Source organism: Ammospiza caudacuta, unplaced genomic scaffold (assembly GCF_027887145.1).
Source record: "Ammospiza caudacuta isolate bAmmCau1 unplaced genomic scaffold, bAmmCau1.pri scaffold_39, whole genome shotgun sequence".
Lineage (NCBI taxonomy): Eukaryota > Metazoa > Chordata > Aves > Passeriformes > Passerellidae > Ammospiza > Ammospiza caudacuta.
Window position 1 is genome coordinate 4728351 of NW_026683124.1, and position 23486 is coordinate 4751836.

At 52.6% G+C, this 23486-nt stretch overlaps 1 protein-coding gene across 1 annotated transcript; it reads right to left on the minus strand.

Moving 5' to 3' along the window:
• Positions 1-3359: 3359 nt before the first annotated feature.
• On the minus strand, positions 3360-18872 carry LOC131571857 (uncharacterized). The gene is given in 15 exon segments (XM_058824611.1): positions 3360-3460; positions 3545-3624; positions 3710-3731; positions 4083-4169; positions 4251-4535; positions 4632-4827; positions 4988-5094; positions 5189-5524; positions 5614-5880; positions 6141-6371; positions 6460-6480; positions 6991-7072; positions 17845-18258; positions 18344-18492; positions 18596-18872. Coding segments are annotated over 15 exon segments (2655 nt in total).
• Between the last annotated feature and the right edge of the window lie 4614 nt (positions 18873-23486).

Below are 23486 nucleotides of genomic sequence, written 5' to 3' on the forward strand. Positions count from 1 at the left end.
TTTTGCATGTGCTTACAGAACATGGTGCAAAGGATGATATCTGCTGCATTTAATCAGACTATGCTTATTCAACAGAAAAACGGGGGAAGTGTGGAGAGCTTTGTGGACAGTTGGTTAGCTGAGAAAGGTCACGTCGACATAATGCCGCTTGTTAAGCTTGAAAGGGACAAGCATAGAAGCCAGTAGTCAGTGTACAATAACAGGCAAGGATATGGTGCCCTTGGTGCAACAGTAGGATAGGGGAGAGCATCTTTGGCAGAAATACAAAGAAAAGTTTCAATAAAATATCCACAAGAAGGCAGAAGTAGGCATAGTTGCCTGATAAGTAACTAACCAATAGTGAGCTCACTTTTGCAATATGTATGAGATTCGTTAACACTGATATAAAGATGTGTACCTATCAATAAAGTTTGAGATTTGCTGATCACTCATATTGCGTGCTGCATTTCTCCCGCCGGTCCCAACAGCTTACAATAGGACACAGCTGGTCCACTGTACCTTGTAAGGCTCCACTAGCAATTTGTCCCTGCACACGTGCCCTGGCTACCTTGATCACCAACTCTTTTGCTGGTTTGGTTAGCTCTGTCAACATGAAATCAGTATCACCTCATTCTGGCTCTTGACTCTTGACTATGAACTCCAATCTTTTTGCTACTTTGCTAGAGTTTTCTCTATCCATTTTAACTTTTTCCCACCAACTCTTCAGGTCACTAGTAGAAAAGCAGATGTTCACCCACATGGCTTCTCCTGGGGGACTCAAGACTTGCCTTAAGGGGGTGACTAAAGGCAAAGCTTTCTTGGTTTTATTCCTTGGGTTGCTTGTCACTGGGGCTCTCTGAAATTGTCCCCTCACCTGGATTATTCATCTCATCCTCACTGCCATTTGGCTTTCATTCAGGGGCCAGAGTGGTTGCCTCAGGGGGAGTGTACCCGAGCTGGCCTGGGCTAACTCGGCTCTAAGTCTTGGGCACCTAGAACACAATCTTCCTGGTGCATTGGAGCCAATTTCAAACATCTCTGCCCTATGCTGAATGCTGAATGACATCTCTTTCTTTTCTGCCTCTTATCTCTTTCCAAAGTTAGGACTAAAAGTCCTGTGAGGCCAAATCAAAGCCACATTCTTTCTGACACTCAGGTTTATTCTTCAGGGTAAAAAGGATGTCTGCATATATCACTGGATCTCATTTTTCTTCTTGTCTTAAAAATAACATCAACTGGAACAGTGTATCGTAAAGTTCCATTAGGGGGTGACTTCTCACCACTTGCTAATTGATACCAAGCCTACTTTTGGGTAAGAGTATTTCATCAGATTACCTTTCCTTGAAAAATTACCCTCCGGGATTCCTGCCAAATCTTTCTCATCTGCTAAATTACATTCTAGTGGACTCTTTTTATACCACCTTTACTTCTTGTGTTATTCATTCTTCATGCTATCTTAATTTCCCAACTTATCAGGATGTATTAGTACTTCTCTTTTCCTTCTCTTTATCCCCTGTAGACTACACTTAACACACATGGGCTGACTCTGAATCTCCCAGCAACAATATTTTTTTTATAGTCTTAACAAGCAATGAAAACCAAAGGATTGCATGTGTGGAAAATTGGTATGATTCGTGCTGTAAAATTGAAACCACAATCAATATTGATACAGCAATTAATAATTGCAAATAATAAAACATTCAAAAGTTGTAATGCCAAAAAAGAAAGAGATAGGAGGGGTTCCACCCCCCTCCCTGCAGATGTTGAAGGACAGGAGGAAAAAGCAAGAGATAACAGTTACTAAAAGTTAACAAAAAGAAGGGACAATCTGGTTGGGTCCCAGGAAAATGCCAGCTGTAAGAGATTTATAACTTTGATTCTTAAATGCAGTAATATGTTAGTTTTGGCTTTCATTGTACTGGCTAGATGTGCATGTGTAACCCAAAGGTGAATTAAAGGACATCGATGAAGAATAGAGGCCTTCATCAGTGGCGACCCCCAAAGACTTGTGCGACCACCAGAACAAGTGGTGGTGCATGCACGGTAAAGGTGGTGATGAGGGCAGAGGTAGAAGTGTGATGAATCGAAAATGGGAGGAGATGACATTGACACATGGCATAGAAGGGGGGAATCTTCACTTGGCAAGCTCCTACGTGAGGTGGCAAGAGTCCAAGAGCCCTGCATGCCGTACCTCGCAGTTATCTTTTGCTTATGCGCTATTATTGGAACCAAATTATCCCCTAATTTTGACCAATTATATTCTTAATATTTCAAGTGTATCCAATTTTATATATTTTCTAAACTTTTCAATTCAAATTGCTGCTACCTCTAATATTGTTTGGTTTTTTGATGATGGGATAATTGGGCAAACATAACAATATGGAAAAACAGGCCTGGGAGCCTCCCTCATGGCTGCTTACCACACAGCCCATCTGTGGGACGGGCGCTTCACCTTTTATACCTCTGGGGGTTGCATCAGCCAACCCTGGCCCCTCCCAAAGTCTGTCAGTCAACTCTTCTTTGCCGTTTATTGGTGGAGATTGCTTTCCTGCAACTTGATTGGTGCGTCAGGTGTTGCCATGCTGTGCCCTCCAGTAGCAAGGAGCTTTTTCATTCTCAGCTGCCCTGTAGGAGGAGCACACGTACGCGCCTTCCTTTTACCTGTGCTAAATAACCCAGGCTGCCCGGTGGCGACAATACAGAGGATGGGGAAAGGGGACTGTGAGGAGAACAGAGGGCATCTAAACAATAAACTACAATAACGTACCTATACATCAAGAAATCTTGAAATATTCACACAGCATTCATTCCTTAATTGTTAGGGCCAATCATCTCATTATTAATCTATAACAAATTTTATTTTTATTTTTGCATCTTCCTACTGTTATTCCTACTCCCATATCTTTACCTGAGAGCCCCTTAATTCCAAAATTTTAATAATTCAGAGGGAAGGGGTTTATAGTTTCCATTTCCAGAGAAGTTCCTTCCTTCTTTAACAGACACCTGTCTTTCAAACCAAGACAGAGCCCCAAAAATCCCACAAAGATCTGCGCAACAACATGGCCGGGTCCCTCCTTCCTGAGCCAAACAGGGCAGAGCTGAACAAACAAAAACCAATTTTCCTGGTTTAATGAAAAAGCTGTGTTTTGGGTCCCATAAGAGGGACAGTGATGCTGTGCCCCATGGTACTGGGGGAGGGAATGGGGAGATCCTGGGGGTACTGGGAGCAGGATCGGAGAGCTCTGGGCAGCCCCACATGGGACCCCACACTTGTGGCCATCCCCCCATGGCACGGTGGGCATCCACAGGAGCTGGGGGGCGGACACACAGTGGGAGGTGCCCTCAGGCAGGGATCCCCAGTGCCCCCTGTGCCCCCAGTGTCACAGCATGTTCTCGTAGATATCACTGGAGTCCTGCTGTTGCCCATGGGGTCCTGACAACTCTGCATTGGTCACCTGGGGGAGATGTGGCACAGGGGGCACTGCAAGAGACACCGGGTGGGGGAACTTGGATGGGAGGTGACACCCCTAGGGTGACATGTCCCTGTCCCCCCACCTGTACTCACCCCCTGCCTTCTTGTTTCGCACGACCTGGCTGTACAGCACCTCCCCTGCCTCTGGAGGGGCCGACGGCCCTGGGGGGCCCCTGCAAGGATAAGGGGGTGTCTGTGGGGGTGTGGGGGGTTGTAATGAACATAAAGTGGGGGTTCAGGCCTGGACCCCCCACTCACCTTTCCTGCTGTTCCCTGAGGGCTGCAAAGGAAAGGGGGGAGTGGTGACTGTGCAGTCCTCGGGGCCCCTGAACACCCTTGAGACCTCTGACTGCCCCCAGGAGCCTCGTGCATCCCTGAAGCTCCTAATGAGCCTTGAATCACCCACTGAATCCACTGAGTCCCCAAACTCCTCCAAACCCCTGACAGAAGCCCAAATATCCCTGCACGACCCTGCAGGACCTCCCCAAATCCCCCAGGACCCCCAGGTGAGATCTCTGGGGATTCAGCTTCACCCAAGTCAGGAGCTGTTGGTGCCACCCTCTGGACCCTGAACTCTTTGGGGGCTGCACCCCAATCCCTGGGACTCTCATTCCCCTTCATTGTCACCTACCTGGGTGGTGCCACCAGTGCCAGCCTCCGATGACAGCCAGGAGCAGAACCAGGAACAGGAGGGACCCACAGACCCCTGCAGACACTGCTGGGGACAGAGAGGGACACATTGGGGTCACCCAGAACCCCGAGGGTCCTGAACTCCCCCTGTGACCCTGTGTGACCCTACCTGTGCCCTGTCCCTGTGTTGTCACCTCCAGGGCCAGCTCAGGGCTGAGTGCCTGGGGCCCATTCTGTTGGTTGGTGACCATGCCCTGGTAGGTGCCCGAATGTCCCACATCGACAGCCCTGAGCTCCAGGAGGGGACCCCGGGCCACCTCCTGCCCATTGTGCAGCCAGGTGAAGGTGACAGGGGCTGAGCCCACCTGCACCGATCAGCACAGGGTCACGTTGTCTCCTGAGCGCACCAGGTGTGACAGGGGACTGAGGGTGATGGTGGCATTGGCCACGGGCACTGTGGGGACACAGACAGGGCTGGCACCCTGGCACCTGGTGAGGTGGATGGGGGTGCCATGGGTGGGGTCACCCCCAGTCTGAGGGTCCCACTCACAAAGGACAGTGACATTCAGGGGGACACTCTCAGCCATGCTGTCCCTGCACTGGCAGTGGCCGCTGCCATTGTCCCCAGTGTGGTGCAGCTCCAGGTGGGACCAGTGCCAAGTGGTGCCCCTGAGCCCTCCCGGGCACCAGGAAATGGACAGGTGACCTGTCCCTGTGGCCACCGTGCAGCTCAGAACTAGGCTGCACTGACAGAGACACCCACGAGGGCAGAACCCCCGCGGGAGGGGGTGACACCAGGGGACATTGAGGGACTTGGGGGGAGGTCAGGGAGAGGCAGGGAGAGCCCAGTGAGGGAGAGGAGAGGAGGTGCAGAGCTGCGGGGGGGGGAGGGGCTTGGATAGGTACCCCAAGGAAGGATGGGGGGGGTTTAACGAGGGGACACATGGAGCGGGAGATGGGAGGACCCCAGTGCGGGTATGGAGACCCAGAGAGGGTATGGTGGGACTTGGCGACTGCGGGGAAACAGCAGGAAAGGGTGGGGTTGACACAGAGATGGGTGAAGGGACCCAGTGAGGGATGGGGGGAATGGGGCAGTAATGGACGTACCCAGGCAGGGCACCCGAGGATGCTGTGAGGGCTCCCCGTGCCCATCTCCACACTCACTGCGCACCGTGACACGGAGCCAGGTGCTGCTCTTCCGCACGGACCCCCCCTCGGAGCGCACCTGGCAGCTGTAATTCCCTGAGTGGGAGACCCCCACGGTGGGCATCAGCAGCTGCGGGGAACCCTGTGGGCCCCCCAGCACCTGCCCGTCCCGGTAGAACACGTGCAGGAGGGGGGCTCGGGGCCGCATGGGGCTGGGGGTGCTGAGGCAGCTGAGAGTCAGGGGGGACCCATTGGTGGGCTCAGAGTGAACTTCCAGCACCGGCACTGTAAAAACCTCTGGAAAGGAGAGGGGAGGGAGATTTGTGAGCCCGAGTCACTAGGGAGGGGCTGTGAGGTGTTTGGAGTGACAGTTGTGGAGTGCTCACCATGCACTGTCACTGTCACTGATTCCGACTTCTCCCATCCTCGTGATACCGTGGATTTCACCCAGCCCCTGCAGCTGTAGCGGCCGCTGTGTTGCAGCTGCAGAGGGGACAGGGACAGCTCAGTCCCATCACGGAGCTCCTGCAGTTTCTTCTCCTCGTGGTAGAAGGACACTGAGCTGACCGGGTTGTCCCGCCAGCGCCGGCAGTGCAGTGTCACCGTGTCCCCCTCCAGCAGCGCCTGTGCCGGCACCTGCAGCACCAATGGGGCTGCGAGACACGGGGGTCCTGTTACACTGCGGGGACCTGGCGGGTCCCAATGCCATCGCAACCCCCATATTGGCTCATACACAGCACACCAAGGATCCCCAAATCCACAAACAGGGTCTGCCAGCACTGGGATGCTCTGGGATGCTTCCAGAGTAGGGGACAGGCTCTGGTCAAACAGGAGGTGACCAATGGAGCAGAGCCCACCCAGAGCCCCAGGGTCAATGCTGGTGCCAGGATAGGGACACCCAAACCCCCCTCACCATCTAAGACTGTCACAGGAGGGCTGAGCCCAGTGCCGGGTCTCTCACACGTGTAGTTGCCTTTTTCAGGGACAGTGAGGCGGTTGTGTCTCTCCTGCCCCCAGCGCTGCCCATCCTTGTACCAGGTGGTGACACCAGTGTTCCCCGAGCCCTGGCAGGTCAGTGTCACCCGGTCCCACAGCACCGCCGGCCTGCAGGGGGGCTCCCCCAGGAGCTGGGTGGTCTGGGCACCTGTGAGTGACAGGGGACACCAGCCTGCCAGGGCCATTGCAGGGCTGGGGACAGCGGGGTGGGGCCATGGCATCCCCCGAGGACTCACCAGCGAGGCCAAGGGTCTGGGCTGGAAGGGAGAAGGGACAGGGCTCAGTGAGTGTGGCACCATGGGGACAGTTGTGCACAGGGGAATGGGTCTAGGGGCTGCCCCTGAACTGTCCCCCTGAGGGAATTGGTGTGGCACAGATGTCTCGATGGGGACACTGTGCTAGCACAGGTCTCCCCTGCCAGCCCCATGGCCTCTGTCTCCATGGCCCATCCACATTGTGCTTGTCTTCTTCTCCCTGTCCCTGCATCCCTGCATCCCTGTGTCCCTGTCCCTACAGCTGCCCCAGCCCCAGGATGCCTCTCCCAACATTCCTATCCCTCCAGCCCTGTTCACCCTCTCCTGTCCCCACGGCCACCCCATGACCCCAGTCACTTCATGCTCTGGCTCTGCTGGCATTGGGAACGTCAGGGAACCCTGCAGCTCCCCTGTGCCCCCTCCCCACCAGTCTCTGCCTCACCAGGGCCCATCCCCGGGGTACTACCAGTGTGGCCCGTGCCCGGGGCACTGACCCCACAGGAGCAGCACCACCTTCCCGGCCATCCCGGTGTCCCCAGCCATGTGCACTGGCTGTCACTCGCTGCTGTGGCCACCGCTCCCCTGGCTGGCGGCTCTTTGGATGAAGGGGAAGGAAGCGAGGTCACATTTCGTCCCCATGTGTAGGTGGCACCTAGGGGGGGCAGGGTGGCCACAAGCTGAGGACAGGCTGTGGGCAGGGTGGGGACATGCTGGGGACAAGGCTGTCTCTGGGTCGGTGGGACATGGGCTTCCCAGGAGCAGGGGGGCTCAGGGGGTTTGGGGAGCCACGGATGGGTGTCCAGGGGAATGGGGAGTCCAGGGAATGGGGGTCCAGGGAATGGGTCCATGGGGGGTTGGGGTCATGAGGAGGGGGAGTCATGGGGGTTGGGGTGCCATGGGAATGGGGGTCCCCAGGGCGGGGGGGACTCAGGGATGGGAGTCCCAGGTGAAGGTGGGCTTCAGGGATTTGGTGTCATGGTTTTCATTTGCTAATTTGAGATATTTCAGTTAATGTAATATTAATGTGGTGGGTTTAGTGTTGGTTAATTATTAGTGCATTTATCAGAAAGTATTTATTTCTTTTTTGTTTTGAGATGAGACTAGGAGAAAGGTAAAGTACATTTAAAACTTTAAAAGTGTATATAAGAAAATTTTTTAATTGTAATAAATCCCTCATCAAGAGATTTTTGTGCCAGGTATGGGTGCAGGGGGAATGGGGGGACCTGGGAGAATGAAAGTCCCGGGGGAATGGGGATTTCAGGACATGGAATGAATGGGAGAGGCTTCCTTGGGAATGGGGTCATGGGCCATGGAGTTCCTGGGCAATGGCAGCCCTGGGATGGGGGTCTCAGGAAAGGGGAAACAGAAGGAATGGGGGTCCCATGGCCAGCTTCCCAGGGGAATGAGTTTGCCAGGGATGGACAGTGACGGGATGTGCATGTGGGTCACAGCTCCTTCCCTGGCTGCCTCAGATTTTGGGAAGACTCAGGGGCTGGCGCTGCCTGCTGGGTGATTTGGGGGGGCAACCAGAGGGGATTCAGAGGAGCTCTGGGTCTGTGCCACCACAACCTCCAGGGGCATTTCCCATTCTTCATTACCATTTCCTTCCTTTTATCCCTCAATTTCACAACCTCCCAGTTCATGCCTTGGTGATCCTGGGGAGCTCCTAAGCAGGGAATGTGTTGGGAGATGCCCAGGGTGGGGGAAGCAGGGGTGAGGGGTCTGCAGGGAGGGCTGGGGAGGCTGTGGGGGATGGAGGAGTGCAGCTTTCCCTCTGCCTACACTTCCACTTTCTCTCTCCTGCAGCAGAAGGAAGAGGCCGTTTGTGCTGAGTGTCACATGGGAGGAGGGTTCTGCCCTGGGGGGAGGCACATCCAGGGGGCTCCTGTCCTGGGGGGATCCTGTCCCAGGGGGGACACATGCTGGACAAGGGGCTCCTGTCCTGGGGGATGCAGCTCCTGGTGTTCCCTGCAGGATCTGAGCCAGCAAGAGCCGCTGGGGAATGGAGCCGTGGGCAGGAAGGAGCTCCCAAACTCCTGCTCCTTGAAGCCAGTGGCCATGCAAGGGTGGGGCCCAGCCATGGCCCAGCCCCACTGCACAGGGATAGCCATTGCCCAGCCCTGCTCTGCCCAGCCCCATGTGACAGCCAGCACCTGAGGGTCCCCCCTGCCCCATTGGCTTTGATTCTGACAGCCTTAGAGCTGCTGCAGAGGTGAGAATTGTGAGGGGGACAAAGGCCTGCCTGTGGTTTGCTCAGCTCTGCAAGAAGCACAAACCCCAAAGAGAGCCCAAGCAGTGGCTCTGCGAGGGCCTATGATGGTTTTCAGAGCAGGGCTGGCTGGAAACCGCACTGCAGAGACATTGAGGGGGAGCCAGTCCATAAATGCAGCAATTGATCACTTTGTCCCTCTCACCAAGTATTGTAAATACATATTATATTACTGGAATTTTACAAATAATAAAATGGAATTTTTATATGCAATGTTAAAGTAACTTTGTTACAAAGATATAGTTTTTATGTCTGTTGTTAATTAAGCTTTGTGAAATCGCTGATATAAGGATGCTTGTGAAAAAATGCCAGCAGTTGCTGCTCCCTTGGGACACCTCATCCAGCCGCTCCCGCCTCAGCCACAGAATCCCAAAATCCCAGGGAGAGGCAGCAGAGTCGCGTGTTTGTGCACAGGGAAGCTTTAGGAGCATGGCTAAATTACAGGAATCCTGTCCCTAATCACCACTACTCTGTAAGGGTCTGCTGCTCCCAGAGCAGAACAGGGGCATTGACCAACACAGTTCCAAGTTTGCCCCATTTTGTCCCAAGGCACTGCTCCCAGCCTGGGCTGTCCCTGTGCTGCAGCTGCAGAGCCCTCGGGGCTGTGGCTCTGCTCTACTTCTCCTCCTCCTCCCCTTGGGGATATTGTATGGGGATCAGCAGTGGCCAAGGAAGAGCAGGAACTCCAAACGTGCTCTGGTGGCCCCGGACAAGCTCTGGCAGAGTCAGCACGGAGCACCAGCTTTCCTCAGGCGCTCAGTGCTGACAATCCCAAGGCAATTCAACATTTCCAGAGCTGCTGTACCAGGGCTGGAAAAGGAAAAAGGAGTGAAAGGCTGAGTGTTATGGTTTGGGCCTGGCAAAGCCAGAGCCCCATGGGTACACCTTCTCCCCGGTGTCTGCTGTGAGATGTGACCAGGAATAAGCAAAGCAGGCTCCAAACTTAACATAAAGAAAATTTTATTAACTAAGCTACACACAAACAATTACTAAACTACACACAAAAGAAAAAGAAAAAAAAAAACAACAAGGAAAATGAAAACCTCACAAAAACACTCTCCTCCTCCTCCCCCCTAAATTCCCAATACAATACATCCTCCAAAATCACCAATTCTAGGTCCAACACCACCCTTCAGATTGCTCAGACTTTCAGTTCCTCAAGAGGAGAGGGAGTCCTTCCGTGTGTCGTGGTGGCCTCTTCCGTCCTTGTTCCGGTGCTCTCACCACCGAACAGGGATCAGGGCTGCTTCCAGGGTTGTCTTTTTTAAGGATGCTTTGTCCAGTTCCAGAAAAGCACAGTATCTCACCTTCTCACCTTTGGGACATCCGTCCCCCCCATATTTTATATACCCCCTGGGGCCGAGGGGTACCCACACTGAATCTTCTCTGGCACTGGGACATTTCTCCCCCTGGACTCAGTCTCTGTATCTCACGGAAAGATAGCTCTGTCCATGGCTACACAAAAGAGTCCAGCATAAAATGCCACTCCATCTTCTCCCTTCTTTCAACATCTCTCACTCTCTCTCTCTCTGGTCCAGGCCTCCATCACTCGTTCATTTCCTTCGTCCTGCTCCACTCTTATCACTCGTCTAGGAAGGGTTAATGTTCTGTAGGGCTTTCATTGTCCAAAAGGGGTTAAAAACTCCAGGCGGCTGGACTCCTGGCTGCACCCCCCACCATCTCCTCAGCCGGGCTGACTGCTGCCAGCACATATTTACTGAATTTCAAGGTAACACAGGCTGCACTCTCTCTCTCTCTGTCTCTCTGTCTCAAAAGGGGGGGGGGGGGGGGGGGAAGGATGGCTGCCCGATGTCTCTTGTTGCTCTCCACCCTTCCATCCTCCAGGGCCTCCTCACTCCCATCTCTGTCCAGGCCCAGGCCTACCGCATGGCTGCCCCTCCCCCGCCCAGCGGCAGCGGCTGGACGGGGGAGAGCTCCGACCTCGGTCCCTTGAAGTCCCAAGAGAGCCTCCCAGCGCCGAAGCTCTGCTTTTAACCCCTGGGTGTTCTCAGAGGTGTGTCCTAAAACCCACTGGCTACCCTAGGTGCCAATATCAAAATCCAAGCACCCATTGGTTAGATCAGAACATCCCAGAATTCCCACTTCTTTCTGGTCAAACCACCACACCTCAGTTGCTTCAAGCCTGATCCCAGTCGCTCACAGCCACTCCCAGTCACCCTCAGTGCAGTCCCAGTTGCTCCAAGTATGACCCAGTATGATCCCAGTTGGCCCCAGCATTGTTCCAGTTGCTCCCTGTTCCTCCCAGTGTGATCCCAGTTGAACCCTGTTGTCCCTTCTATAGTCCCAATCACTCCCCATGTGATCCCAGTCCCGGCCAGCATGATCCCAGTCATGCCCAGTTGCCCCAGTGTAGACCCAGTCACTCCCACTCACTCCCAGTTGCCCCTACCATGGTCCCAGTTCTCCCTAACATGGTCCCTCTTGTTCCCAGTCATTCCCAGTATGATTACAAACACTCCCAGTACATCCCAGTTTCCCTCAGCATGTCCATGGTTCTTCCCAGACACTCACAGTGATCCCAGTAAGGTGCTTGTTATCCCAGTATGTTCTCAGTCATGCCCAGCATATCCCAGTTGCCTCCATCATGCATCCAGTCATTGCCAGTTCCTCCAGTTTGCTTGCAGCATGATCCCAGTTTCTCTCAGTTGCTCCCAGTGGCCCAAAGTGTGATCCCAGTTGCTCCCTTTCAATACCAATATGAGCCCAGTAAGCTCCAGTATGATCCTTGTCACATGCCAGCACTCCCAGTATGCTCCCAGTATAATCCCAGTAACTTCCAGTCACTCCCAGTATGGTCCCAGTTGCCTCCAGCTAGACCAACCCAGTCAGTCCCAGTATGATGCCATTTGCTCCCAGTTGCTCCCAGCTGCTCCCAGTATGGGGGATGATGTGCATGGTGTGTTCCCAGTCACTCTCAGACACTCCCAGTATTAGTCCAGTCCCTCCCAGTATGACCCAAAGATGAGCCCAGTGTGCTCCCAGTCCCTGCCAGTATGAACCAGTTGTGCTCCACATGGTTCCAGTTGCTGTCTTTCACCCTCACTTTTGTTCCAGTCTTTCCCAGTCTCTCCCAGTGTACCTCAGTTCCTTCCAGCACATTCCCAGTCACGCCCAGTTCTTTCCAGCATGATCCCATTTGCTCACAACCACTCCCAGTCAGCCTCAGTGTAGTGGCACTCACTGCCAGTATGATCCCAGTCACCTCCAGCATGACCCAAGTTCATCCCAGTATAAAGCCAGTGGCTTCCAATCACCCCAGCACGCACCCAGCACACACCCAGTCACTCCCAGTTCCTCCTTGCATGATACCAGTTCCTCAGAGCTGCTCCTGGTCACCCTCAGAATGATCCCAGTCACTCCCAGTATATCCCATCTGTCCCCAATATGGTCTCAATTGCACCCTGCAGGCTCCTACTCCATCCCAGGGTGATCCCAGTATGATCCCAGTCTCCCTCTGTGTGATCGCAGTCTACACCAGCATGGGCTCAGCTGCTCCCAGTATGATCCCCATAGTATCCCAGTACAATCCCAGTCATTGGAAATGTTGATCTTTGACATCCCTGAAGGTCCCTTTTGGTCCTGAAAGAGACTTGCAGAATCCTGACACAAAGAACTGCTAAAGAAAAATCACTAATAACTATTTTTAAAAATCCATTGATAATTATCAAACAATATTGAGAAAATTTCTGGAATGCTCTGGCCACTGTCCTTAATTGAATCACTTGGGCTGAGTCTGACTTGTGGCTTTCCAGTACTTTGAGCTGGTAGCTCTGTTCACCTTTTTTTTTTTTTTTTTACCTGCACCACTGGGTGGGACAGGGTCCCTGGCCCCAGTCCGAGTGGGCGGACCAAGGACCCCAGACCTGGCCCACAGAACAGAGCCCAAGGCCTGAGTAGGGGGATCAAAGCCCCCAAACCTGGTGGTGGGCAGGCCAAAGAGCCCAGACCTGGCCTGCAGGGTGGGGTCTTTGTTCTCATAGCCCACCCTCACCGTTCTGCCAGTGCCTCGGCCGCAGGAGTGACCGAACGCTTTTTCCCTCTCCCCCTAGAAACCAGTGCACACTGGCAGCTGGGAAGGAGAAGCTTTCCCAGGCATCTCCATCCCGACTCTGCGGGTCTTCTTTCCCCAGAAAAAGTGAGCGATGCTCGCTCTCCAACACCCCCACCCCTAATCCCATGATTCAAATTCCAGTGTTCCTGTTTTCTGCTCCTCGGCACCACCCCCATCCCCTCCGGGCTTGTGGCCAGAGGCAGCACCTCTGGGAGCAACATCCTCCATGCCACTGGCGCACGTGAGGGGAGTCAGGCACCCCAAATCCCAGCGAGAAGCCCCTGACCAAACGTGAATCAGCCCGTGAAAAATGTTGTGTCCCAGAAAAACACTGAGTTTGAAAGTTTTCAGCTGGGAGGCACCAACTGTCAGCAAATGAGCCACGCCTCCCCTGAGGGACAGGCCAGCGTCCTCTTATTCTCTCCCTGCTTCCACCACAGGGGTGTTATAAGAAGCTTGACTAGGCCAATATTCAAGCAGCAATCATTTTATTAATTACTATGGTAAAGTACGAGCAATACAGCACTGGGTACAGTGGGGGATTTTTTCCCTCCAACTGCACAGTGATAGTTGAGGCTTACAGGTATTTATAGGGGTATTCAGCTTTCTCAGCAGTTTCTATTCCCAATTTTTATGTCACAATTCTATACCTATTGTGATGTATTTTTTCTCAGGATGTATCCCAGAAAGGAGTATCCCCAGATGGTGGGGGTTTGCTTTCTGAAAGAAGGAAGAAATCTCCCAGATTGTGCGGTCCAGATTCCAGATGAGGGTCCACCTTTTAATTGCAAGGACTAGAAAACCTCATAGCTGTGATGTCCAGCTTCCCTTGGTTGAAACTATTAATCCTTGAGTTAATGTCCATCATCCTTTCTCAAGCTGCTTTTCGCAGTTTTGTTAAAGTGTGAGATAAGCATGTTTCCTTTTATATATTCTAAAGCTATAGTTTCAAAGATCCTTACTACAAGCAATATTCTAAAATTATACTTCAAAAGGTTATTATTGCAAAACTCTTTAAGGCTTAGCTACAAGCAGAAAGTTCCTGTCAAAAAGCAACATCCTTAAAGCTTTGATTCAAATGCTCCTAAATCAACTTAAGACCTATAAAGGTTAATTACGAACGAAGGATAGCTTCAAAGGCCTTCTTCCATGCTTTACTTTCCTCAGTAATTATTAGAATTTGTCTTTATAACAGTCCCATAGTCGGTTTCCATACATATTACAATCACAAATACCATGTTGCCTGTATGTACCTGACACGAAACACAGCTTTGTATTTCACAGGGGGGCACAGGGACGGCTCCTGTGAGAAGCTGCTGGAAGCTTCCACCGTGTCTGGCACAGCCAATTCCTGGTGGCTTCAAAGATGGACCTGCTGCTGGCAAAGGCTGGGCCAGTTACAAATGGTGGCAATGCCTCTGTGATAACAGATTGAAAAAGAAATCAAAATAGAGATTGTGGTGCAGTTTTAACTCCAGTCAGAGGAGAGCAGAGGGAGAACATGTGAGAAGAACAACTCTGCAGACATCAAGGTCAGTGCAGAAGGAGGGGCAGGAGGTGCTCCAGGCCCTGGAGACCCAGGCACCCTGCAGGAGAGCCATGGAGAGAGGGGCCCTGCTCCCAGGCTGGAGCAGCCTGTCCCTGGAGGAATGCACCCCCTGGAAGAGTGATCCATGCTGCAGCAGTTTGGGAAGGACTGTTGTCCCTGGCATGGACTCACACTGCAGCAGTTTGCAGAGGGCTGCTGCCCCTGAAATGGACTCACATGGGAGAAGCTCCTGCACAACTGTCTCCCTTGGGAGGGACCCACGGTGCAGCAGGGGAACCACTCCTCTCCCTGAGCAGGGCCAGAAGCCATGGCTGATGAACTGACCATAACCCCCATTCCCTGTCTCCCTGCACTGCTGGGGTAGGAGGCGGAGCTGGAAGGAGGGAGGGAAGGGGCTTATTTTATTTCCCCTTTTCCTTTCTGACTTTGTTATTAATAAATGAATTTCACATCTCTAAGCTAGGCCTGTTTTTCCCAGGACAGTATTTGATGAGTGATCTCACCCAGTCCTTATCTCAACCCACAAACCCTTTATTAAATTTTCTTTGTCCAGCTGCAGAGGGGAGTGAGTGAGCAGCCCACATGGATGCCTGGCATTTGGCCTGGGTCAACCCACGACACCTTGGTACCACAGGGTCACAATGGACCCTTGGTTCTATGGGGTCTCCCTGGTTCCATCAGGCCCTGCAGGGCCACTTCATTCAACAAGGCCCAAAGTTTCACAGTGGTCTCCAGGATTCCATGGGGCCCTGCAATGTCAAAAAGGACCTTTATATCCACGGGGGCCCACAGTGTCACAATGGGCTCTTTTGGTTCTACAGCTTCACAATGGCCCCTCGGTTCCATGTGTCCTGCACTGTTCCATAAATCCTTAGGTCCATGGGGTCCTGTAGGGTCACAATGGTCTCCTTGGTTTCATGGTGCCACAGTTGCCATAATTTCCATGATATCACATCTGCCCTTGGAATCCCAAGAGTCCCCACAGTGTGACAATGGCCCCTTGCTTCCATGACGCCCTGTAGTGTCACAATGGTGCCCATGATTCCATCAGGCCCTGCAGTGTCACCATGGGCAGTTGGTTCAGTGACACTCCACAATGTCACCACGGCCCCATGGTTCCACAGAGCCCCACTGTGTCACTGTGGTCCCCTTGGTTCCAAGGCTCAGAAGTGCCAGAAGGACCCTTTGGTTCCATCAGGCCTTGAAGTTCCAAAATGGTCTCCATGGTTTCATGAGTACCCCCTGTGTCACAAGAGACTCTTGGTTCCCTGAAGTTCCTCAGTGTCACAATGGGCCCTCGGTTCCATGTGGTTTGGTAGAATCCCAATTGACTCCTTGGTTCCATGAAGCCCTGCAGTGTCACAATGCCCATGGTTCCATGAGTGTCCATGGTGTCACCACGCTCTCCTTGGATCCCCAGTATCACCATGGTTTTCTTGGTACCATCCAGGCCTTGTAACAAGAGACAGTGAGCCATTTTGTGCCTCATATGAAAGGCTGTAGAACTCATGGTGGTAAGGCTGTGTCACTGATAAGAAACAAAAACCACCTGAATCTGAACGCCAAATATCATCTCAAATACCTTCAATCCCAGCCTCGACAGAGGTAGAAAAGACAAACAGAGATTCCCCAGTAAATCAAAAACAGGGACCTTATTTGGAATGCAGGCAAAATGCATTCAAGTGCATTCAAATGCACTCGCTATGACGGGGAGGTGATGATCCCCTATTCCAAGAGTGAACTTAAGAAGGACTAACTATTGAAGGAACTGCAGAGAACCACAATATAACAAAAGCCGGTGGCACAGGCAATTCTGGGATAGGGAGACCAGAAAGCAAGAGCAGATGAACCAGTGCAGTCGCCACCAAGAAGATGACGTTCACATGCTGTGGGTAGCAACCCCATCAGGCAGTGCCACCATCCCCTGGTACAAGGGGGGTCACAATGGTTCGTTTCACTGATCTCAGGGTGCAAAGACACACAGCAGGGCACTTTCAGTATTAACCAAAACAAATACACCTCTTATTGAGTGCCCACAGCAGATGCAGCACAAGGATTAGAATTGGGATAAAGGATAGAGAGACAGAGAAAAGGAGGGGGGGAATGGCTGCCAACAGAGAGATTAAATCTTTGTGGTCCAGCCAATAGATCCGTCTGGTCACATCGGGGAGAGTCTCAAAGCCTTTGGTTAACTCAGGGCTCTTTTATAATCTACTGCCAGGAGGGGAGCAGGACGGCACATGGAGGAACAGTGGAGAATAAATCCATTGGGAACAGGCACAGACAGTCCAGTTCTGAACAGCACAAACCGGTGCCAGCAGTGAGCGGGGCCCGTTGTTTCAGGACTGGTTCCTAAGGGAAACCTCCTGCTTCCCATGGCAGACATCCAGCTCCGGTCAGGCCAGCACCCCTGGGTTAGAATTTGAAGGGTCTCAGTCCTTGGGGAGGGCTTTAATCTCTGTCCTTGACAGCGGCTGTGAGGCAGATGAGGGATCTTTGGACCGTCTCTTACAGACTGACATTGCAAAACATAAAAATAATTATTCATCTCCCCTTAAAAGAAAATTAACTGAATTAATAAAATTATAATTATTTTTCTTATTTATAGTATTATTATTCTAAATTTGTATTACCAAATTTGAATGTTTTTATTAAAAAACCCATACCATTTTAGAAAGCAAAAAATTTTTTGGTCACTGGTTCTAAGTAACATGATTCCCTTTGTGATAAATAGGTATGATTCGTGCTGATAGAAATTGAAACAGTAATCAATATTGATACAATAATCAATATTTGAGAATAATAAAACAGTTAATAGTTAAAAGTTGTAATGCCAAAGAAGAGAGGGAAAGGAGGGGTTCCACCCACCCCCCCTTCTCAGCAGATGTTCTCAAGGACCACAGGAAAGAAGCTGAAGATAAAGTTGCTAAAAATGACCAAGAACCTGGTTGGGTCCAAGAAAATGCTTATTATAAGGGACTTATTGCTTTGATATGTAGACGCAGTGATATGTTAGTCTTGGCTTACATTGTACTGGCTTGGTGCGCATGTGTAACCCAAAGGTGAATTAAAGGACAACGAAGAAGACTACAGGGCCTTCATCAGTGACAACCCCCAAAGACTTGTGCGACCACCAAACCGAGTGATGGCGCATGCGTGATAAAGGTGGTAATGAAGGCAGAGACAGAAAAGTGACAAACCGAAAATAGGAGGAGATGGCATTGACACATGACATATAGGGGTTACTTTTACTTGGCAAGCCTGTACATGAAGTGGCAAAGGTCATTGAACCCTGCCCTCCATACCCCGCGGTAGTTTTTGCTCATGCGCTAATTTTGGAACCAAGTTATCCCTTATTTTAATCAAATTATATTGTATCCAATTTTATATTTTTCATCTTAATTATTTCATTAAAAGTGTTACTACTTTTAATATTGTTTGGTTTTTTTTAATGATGGGATAATTGGACAAACATACCACCTTCACTAATTCACTGTCCAGTGCGGCTCTTGATTTCTTCTTTATGCTAATTAGAACAATTTTAAATCCTTTTGTCATCTTTTTTATCATTTTCACCGACAGAGTAAAAAAGGCCACTTTGGGGTCCATGGAGACATTTCTGGGGATCATTTGGGGCAGTTCAGGGTCTGGGAGGGAATTCAGAGAGAACTTGAGGGTCTGGGGGACACTTGCAGGAGCCGGTGGGTACTTGGAGGGGCACTCAGGGATTCTGAGGGACAGTTCGGGGTCCGGAGCAGCACCCGGGGGTCCAGGGTTGCCCTTGGAGGTCAGGGAGGGGAATTTGGGGCCCTTCGGGGTCCGGGCGGGCCCTTGGGAGGCTCTGACTGAGATCTCTGGGGCGCGGGGGTGATGGCAGTTGTAAGCGCGGGTCTAATACAGTTTAACGGGGCCGCGGAGCATCACGGGAGTTCGAGACGCAGCTGCAATGGCTCTCAATAGAAGCGCGGGGTATGACGGGAGATGAAGTCCCGGCTGGAACAGGGCTGGACATGCGCCGCAGAGCATGATGGGAGCCGTAGTCCCGGAAGTGGCTCCAACGCTTTGTTTGGAAGTCCGGGAAGGCTCTTCGGGGAGACTCTTGCGTCCGAGCCGCGACTTGAGATCCTGGGGGGAACGTAAGCGGTTCAAAAGAACTTGCGAGGAGTTCGAGGACCTCTAATAAGGCTCCTTAGGGTGCGGGGCACGGCAGGAGTTTTAGGCGCAGGACTGTGTTCTGAGGGGCTCTGGGGCCGCGTGGGTGGAGAGGAGATGAATTCCCAGAAGTGGCTGTATCGGGCATCTGTGGGGTCGGGAGCACTGAGGGGATCCGGGGACGCTTTTTGGGGGTCCCGAATGGGCGCTGAGGGGGCACTGAGGGATCCTGGAGGGTCTGGGGGATACTTAAGGGACAAAGAGGCGGCGGATCCTGGATGTTCTGTGGAGCGCGGGGCATGACGGGCGTTGTAGTCCCGGCTCCAATGGGGCTCAATTGGGCCGCGGAGCATGACGGGAGTTGTGGCTACCGTAGGCACCATCCCCGAGTCTCCGATCTCTGGCGCTGATTGGCTTCGAGAGATGACGGGCGGGAGTCTCGGCAAATGGGATGTGGCAAAGGCGGGAACGGCCCCTTCAACCTGTCCAGTCCCTCCCATTACAGCCCAGTTCATCCCGAGTACAGACCAGTGCAACCCCAGTACAGCTCAGTTCATCCCAAGTAAAGGCCAGTACAATCCCAGTGCCCCTCCAGTCCCTCCCAGTACAGCCCCGTCCCTCCCAATAACCCTGAGTTTATTCCCAGTCCCTTTCAGTTCCCTCCAGTGTCATCCACAGGATGCCCCAGTGTCCCCAGTCTTCTCCACAATGGCCCCAGTGTCTCCAGTATGTCCCAGTTTGCCCCAGTGTCACTCTCAGTATGTCCCAGTGTCTCCCACAGGGTTCCCAGTGTTCCCCAGTATGTCCCAGTCCTCTCCAGTGTCACTCCCAGTATGTCCCAGTGTCTCCCACAGCGTTCCCAGTGTTCCCCAGTATGTCCCAGTCCTCCCCAGTGTTTCCAAGGACAGTTTCATTTCTCACGGTGGCTGTGGCAGCCAAACCCAGCAGTGGGGTCAGTGCAGTGCCCATGGCCACAGCCCCTTGCAGGGCCCAGTGCAGCTTGGGCTGATGATCCACCCTCACAGCTGGCCCAGGGCAGCTCTGCAGTGCCTTTGGTGGCACCTGGGGCTGGCACACACCTGAGCACTGGGTCTGTTTGCACTGGGGAAACTCAGCGCTTTGATATTGCTGCAAAAAGTACAAAAAGGGAAAACCCCTCTGAGGCTGGGTGCAGCCAGCTCTGCAGGCACAGCAGGGCCCAGGGCAGTGAGGACAGACAGGATGGGGCTGGGCAATGTGGAGCAAGGTTGTCCACACTGGGTCAGAGCTCCAGGCACAGCTTCTGTGAGCAGGCCAGAGCTGCTGAGGGGAGACCCTGGGTCAATATCAATCACAGAATGCTGCAATCACCTCTGCTCTAAAGAGAAATTTAATAAAAGACACCCTTTAAAATAGGAATGTGTATTTTATTACTGCTCTTTGAAATCTTTCTCCATGACTGGACTAGGAAAACTTTAATGACCCTCTCAGGGCTTTGCTGTTGTTTACTTCAGACTCAGTCCTTGAGAGTGTTTTGAAAAAACTTCTCAAGAACACAAAGTTAAATTTAGACTCCAAATTTTCTTGAACTTTTAATGGGTCCCACTGAGAGACACGACTGGAAAAATGTCCCCAGGTTCCAGTTAGAGCAGAACACTGGAGGCAGTGCTGACAGCTGGGGACAAACAAGGCAAAGGTGTCTCTGGTGCTGAGCAAACCTGGATGTGTTTGAGGAATGCAAAGGGCCAAGACCTGAGCCCCAGCCCCTGGCCAGGCAGATCCTGTCCCTCCCTCCTTGCTCAGGGCTCTTCCTGGGATGGGCACTGGCATGTGGGGATGTGCAATGCCAAGGGCAGGAGCATGGGGCGGCCCCTGCCAGGCTGCTGAGCAGGGACAAGGAGGCAATGAGGCCCCAGCCCTGCAAGGGTCACTTGTCCCCTCGTGGCCTCAGGCCCAGGGCCAGCAGCCATGGCCAAAGTGCTGCCCAAGTTGGCTCTGGCAGGGCTGTCTTGCAGCTGCTTCCCATCCCTGTGCCCTGTGCAGCCCAGGCTGTCCCACGGTGTCCCTGCCCTGCGCCTCTGTCCCTGCAGGCTGTCGGCATCCCCCGGCTGCCCCACCTGGCTGGGCCCTTCCTTTGCTGACAGCTCTGCCTCCTGCCTGCCTCTGCCTGCCCACACAAAGCCTGGGGCTGATACCAAAAGGGTTCATTCAATTTTTACTGTGCCTGTGAACTTTCAGCACAGGAACCAGGCATGCAGGGGCTGCTTTCCCAGCAAGGATGGTTGGAAGAGAAGAAGAAGACATCTGGCTCAAGGGTGCAGGGATAGAGAAAACAAGGACTGAATCTGGGAACTTGGGTTGGGTTTTATGGAAATGCATAAATTTTAATTCACATTTAGTGACTGTATAGAAGCAACACGCTGGTAGAATTACATGTCCATGTGAGGTTGGGAGTTATCCCTCACTAGAGCTCAGGCCTGAATAAATGACACCCTCTGAAACAGCAAATTCATGTACAGGCACAAAGCAGCTCTGTGCTCAGTGGAGTGGAGACTGAGGACAGCAGAGGAGACCTGGGAGGGATTGAAGGGAGATTTCAGAGATGGTGGATCCTTTTGGCTTAATAGAGAACAGACAGAGGGAGAAATAATTAATGCAAAGGGCAGATAGGGAGAGCCAGACAGAACCCAAACAGAAAGGAATCTCCCTGCCAGGGCAGGGCTGTAGTGCAGCATGTCCCCCAGCAGGAGCCTTTGTGTGGGCAGGCAGAGGCAGGCAGTCGTGTCCCTCAGTGGGAGCCATTAAAACTACAAGAAAATTTGTAGTCTAAATTTACCTTTGAGTTCTTGAGAAGTTTTTTCAAGACACTCTCAAGGACTGAGTCTGATGTAAATAACAGCAAAGCCCTGAGAGGGTGATTTAAGTTTTCCTAGTCCAGTTATGGAGAATGATTTCAGAGAGCAGTAATAAAATATACATTCCTATTTTAAAGGGTGTCTTTTATTAAATTTCTCTTTAGAGCAGAGGTGATTGCAGCATTCTGTGATTGATATTGACCCAGGGTCTCTCCTCAGCAGCTCTGGCCTGCTCACAGAAGCTGTTCCTGGAGCTCTGACCCAGTGTGGACAACCTTGCTCCACATTGCCCAGCCCCATCCTGTCTGTCCTCACTGCCCTGGGCCCTGCTGTGCTTGCAGAGCTGGCTGCACCCAGCCTAAGGGGGGTTTTCACTTTTTGTACTTTTTGCAGCAATCTCACACTCCTGAGTTTCCCCAGTGCAAACAGACCCAGTGCTCAGGTGTGTGCCAGCCCCAGGTGCCACCAAAGGCACTGCAGAGCTGCCCTGGGCCAGCTGTGAGGGTGGATCATCAGCCCAAGCTGCACTGGGCCCTGCAAGGGGCTGTGGCCATGGGCACTGCACTGACCCCACTGCTGGGTTTGGCTGCCACGGCCACCGTGAGAAATGAAACTGTCCTTGGAAACACTGGGGAGGACTGGGACATACTGGGGAACACTGGGAACGCTGTGGGAGACACTGGGACACACTGGGAGTGACACTGGGGAGGACTGGGACATACTGCGAGTGATACTAGTAGATACAGGTGCAAACTGAGGACACTGGGGCCATTACGGGGAAGACTGGGGACACTGGGGCATCCTGTGCATGACACTGGGGGGAAACTGGAAGGGACTGGGAATAAACTCAGGTATACTGGGAGAGACTGGGCTGTACTTGGAAGGAGGGGAGAAGTTTAATGGGCTGTTCCCGCGTTTGCCACATCCCATTTGCCGAGACTCCCGCCCATCACCGTCCGAAGCCAATCAGCGCCAGAGATCGGAGACTCGGGGCCGGTGCCTACGGTAGCCACAACTCCCATCATGCCCTGCGGCCCAATTGAGCCCCATTGGAGCCGGGACTACAACGCCCGTCATGCCCCGCGCTCCACAGAACATCCAGGATCCGCCTCCCCTTTGTCCCTTAAGTATCCCCCAGACCCTCCAGGATCCCTCAGTGCCCCCTCAGCGCACATTCGGGACGCCCAAAAGCGTCCCCGGACCCCCTGAGTGCCCCCAACCCCACAGATGCCCGGTACAGCCGCTTCTGGAAATTCATCTCCTCTCATCCCCCGCGGCCCGAGAACCCCTCAGAACACGGTCCCACACCTAAAACTCCTGTTATGCCCCGCGCCCTACTGAGCCCGGTTATATATCCCCGAGCTCCCCGCATGTTCTTTCGAACCGTTTACGTTCCCCCGAGGATCTCAAGTCGCGGCTCGGACGCAGAAGTGTCCGCCAGGAGCCTTCCTGGACCCCCCCAACAAAGCGTTGGAGCCACTTCCGGGACTACGGCTCCCATCATGCTCTGTGGCGCATGTCCAGTGCTCTTCTAGGCAGGACTTCATCTCCCGTCATACCCCGCACCTCCACCGAGAGCCATTGCAGCTGCGCCTCGAACTCCCCTCTAACCGTATGAGACCCGCACCTACAACTCCCTTCAGCCCCCGCGCCCCAGCGAGCCCCGTCAGAGCCCCAAAAGGGCCCGCCCAGACCCCGAAGGTCCCCAAATTCCCCTCCCTGACATCCAAGCGCCCCCCCGAACCCCCAGGTTCTGCCCCGCACCCCGAACTGTCCCTCGGAATCCCTGAGTGCCCCTCCAAGTGCCCACCTGGCTCCCCCAAGTGTCCTCCAGACCCTCAAGTTCTCTCTGAATTCCCTCTCCAGACCCAAAACTGCCCCAAATGTGCCCCAGAAAGCTCTCCACGGACCCCAAAGTGACCCCTTTTATCCTGTCTGTGAAAATGATAAAAAAGATAACAAAAGGATTTAAAATAGGACTGATTAGCATAAAGAAGGAAAAATCAATAGCCACACTTCTCAATGAATTAATGTTGGGGATTGTGTTACTTAGAACTAATGACCAATAAATTTTTTGCTTGCTAAAATGCTGTGGACTTTTAAAAAACAAATATTAAAATTTTGTAATACAAA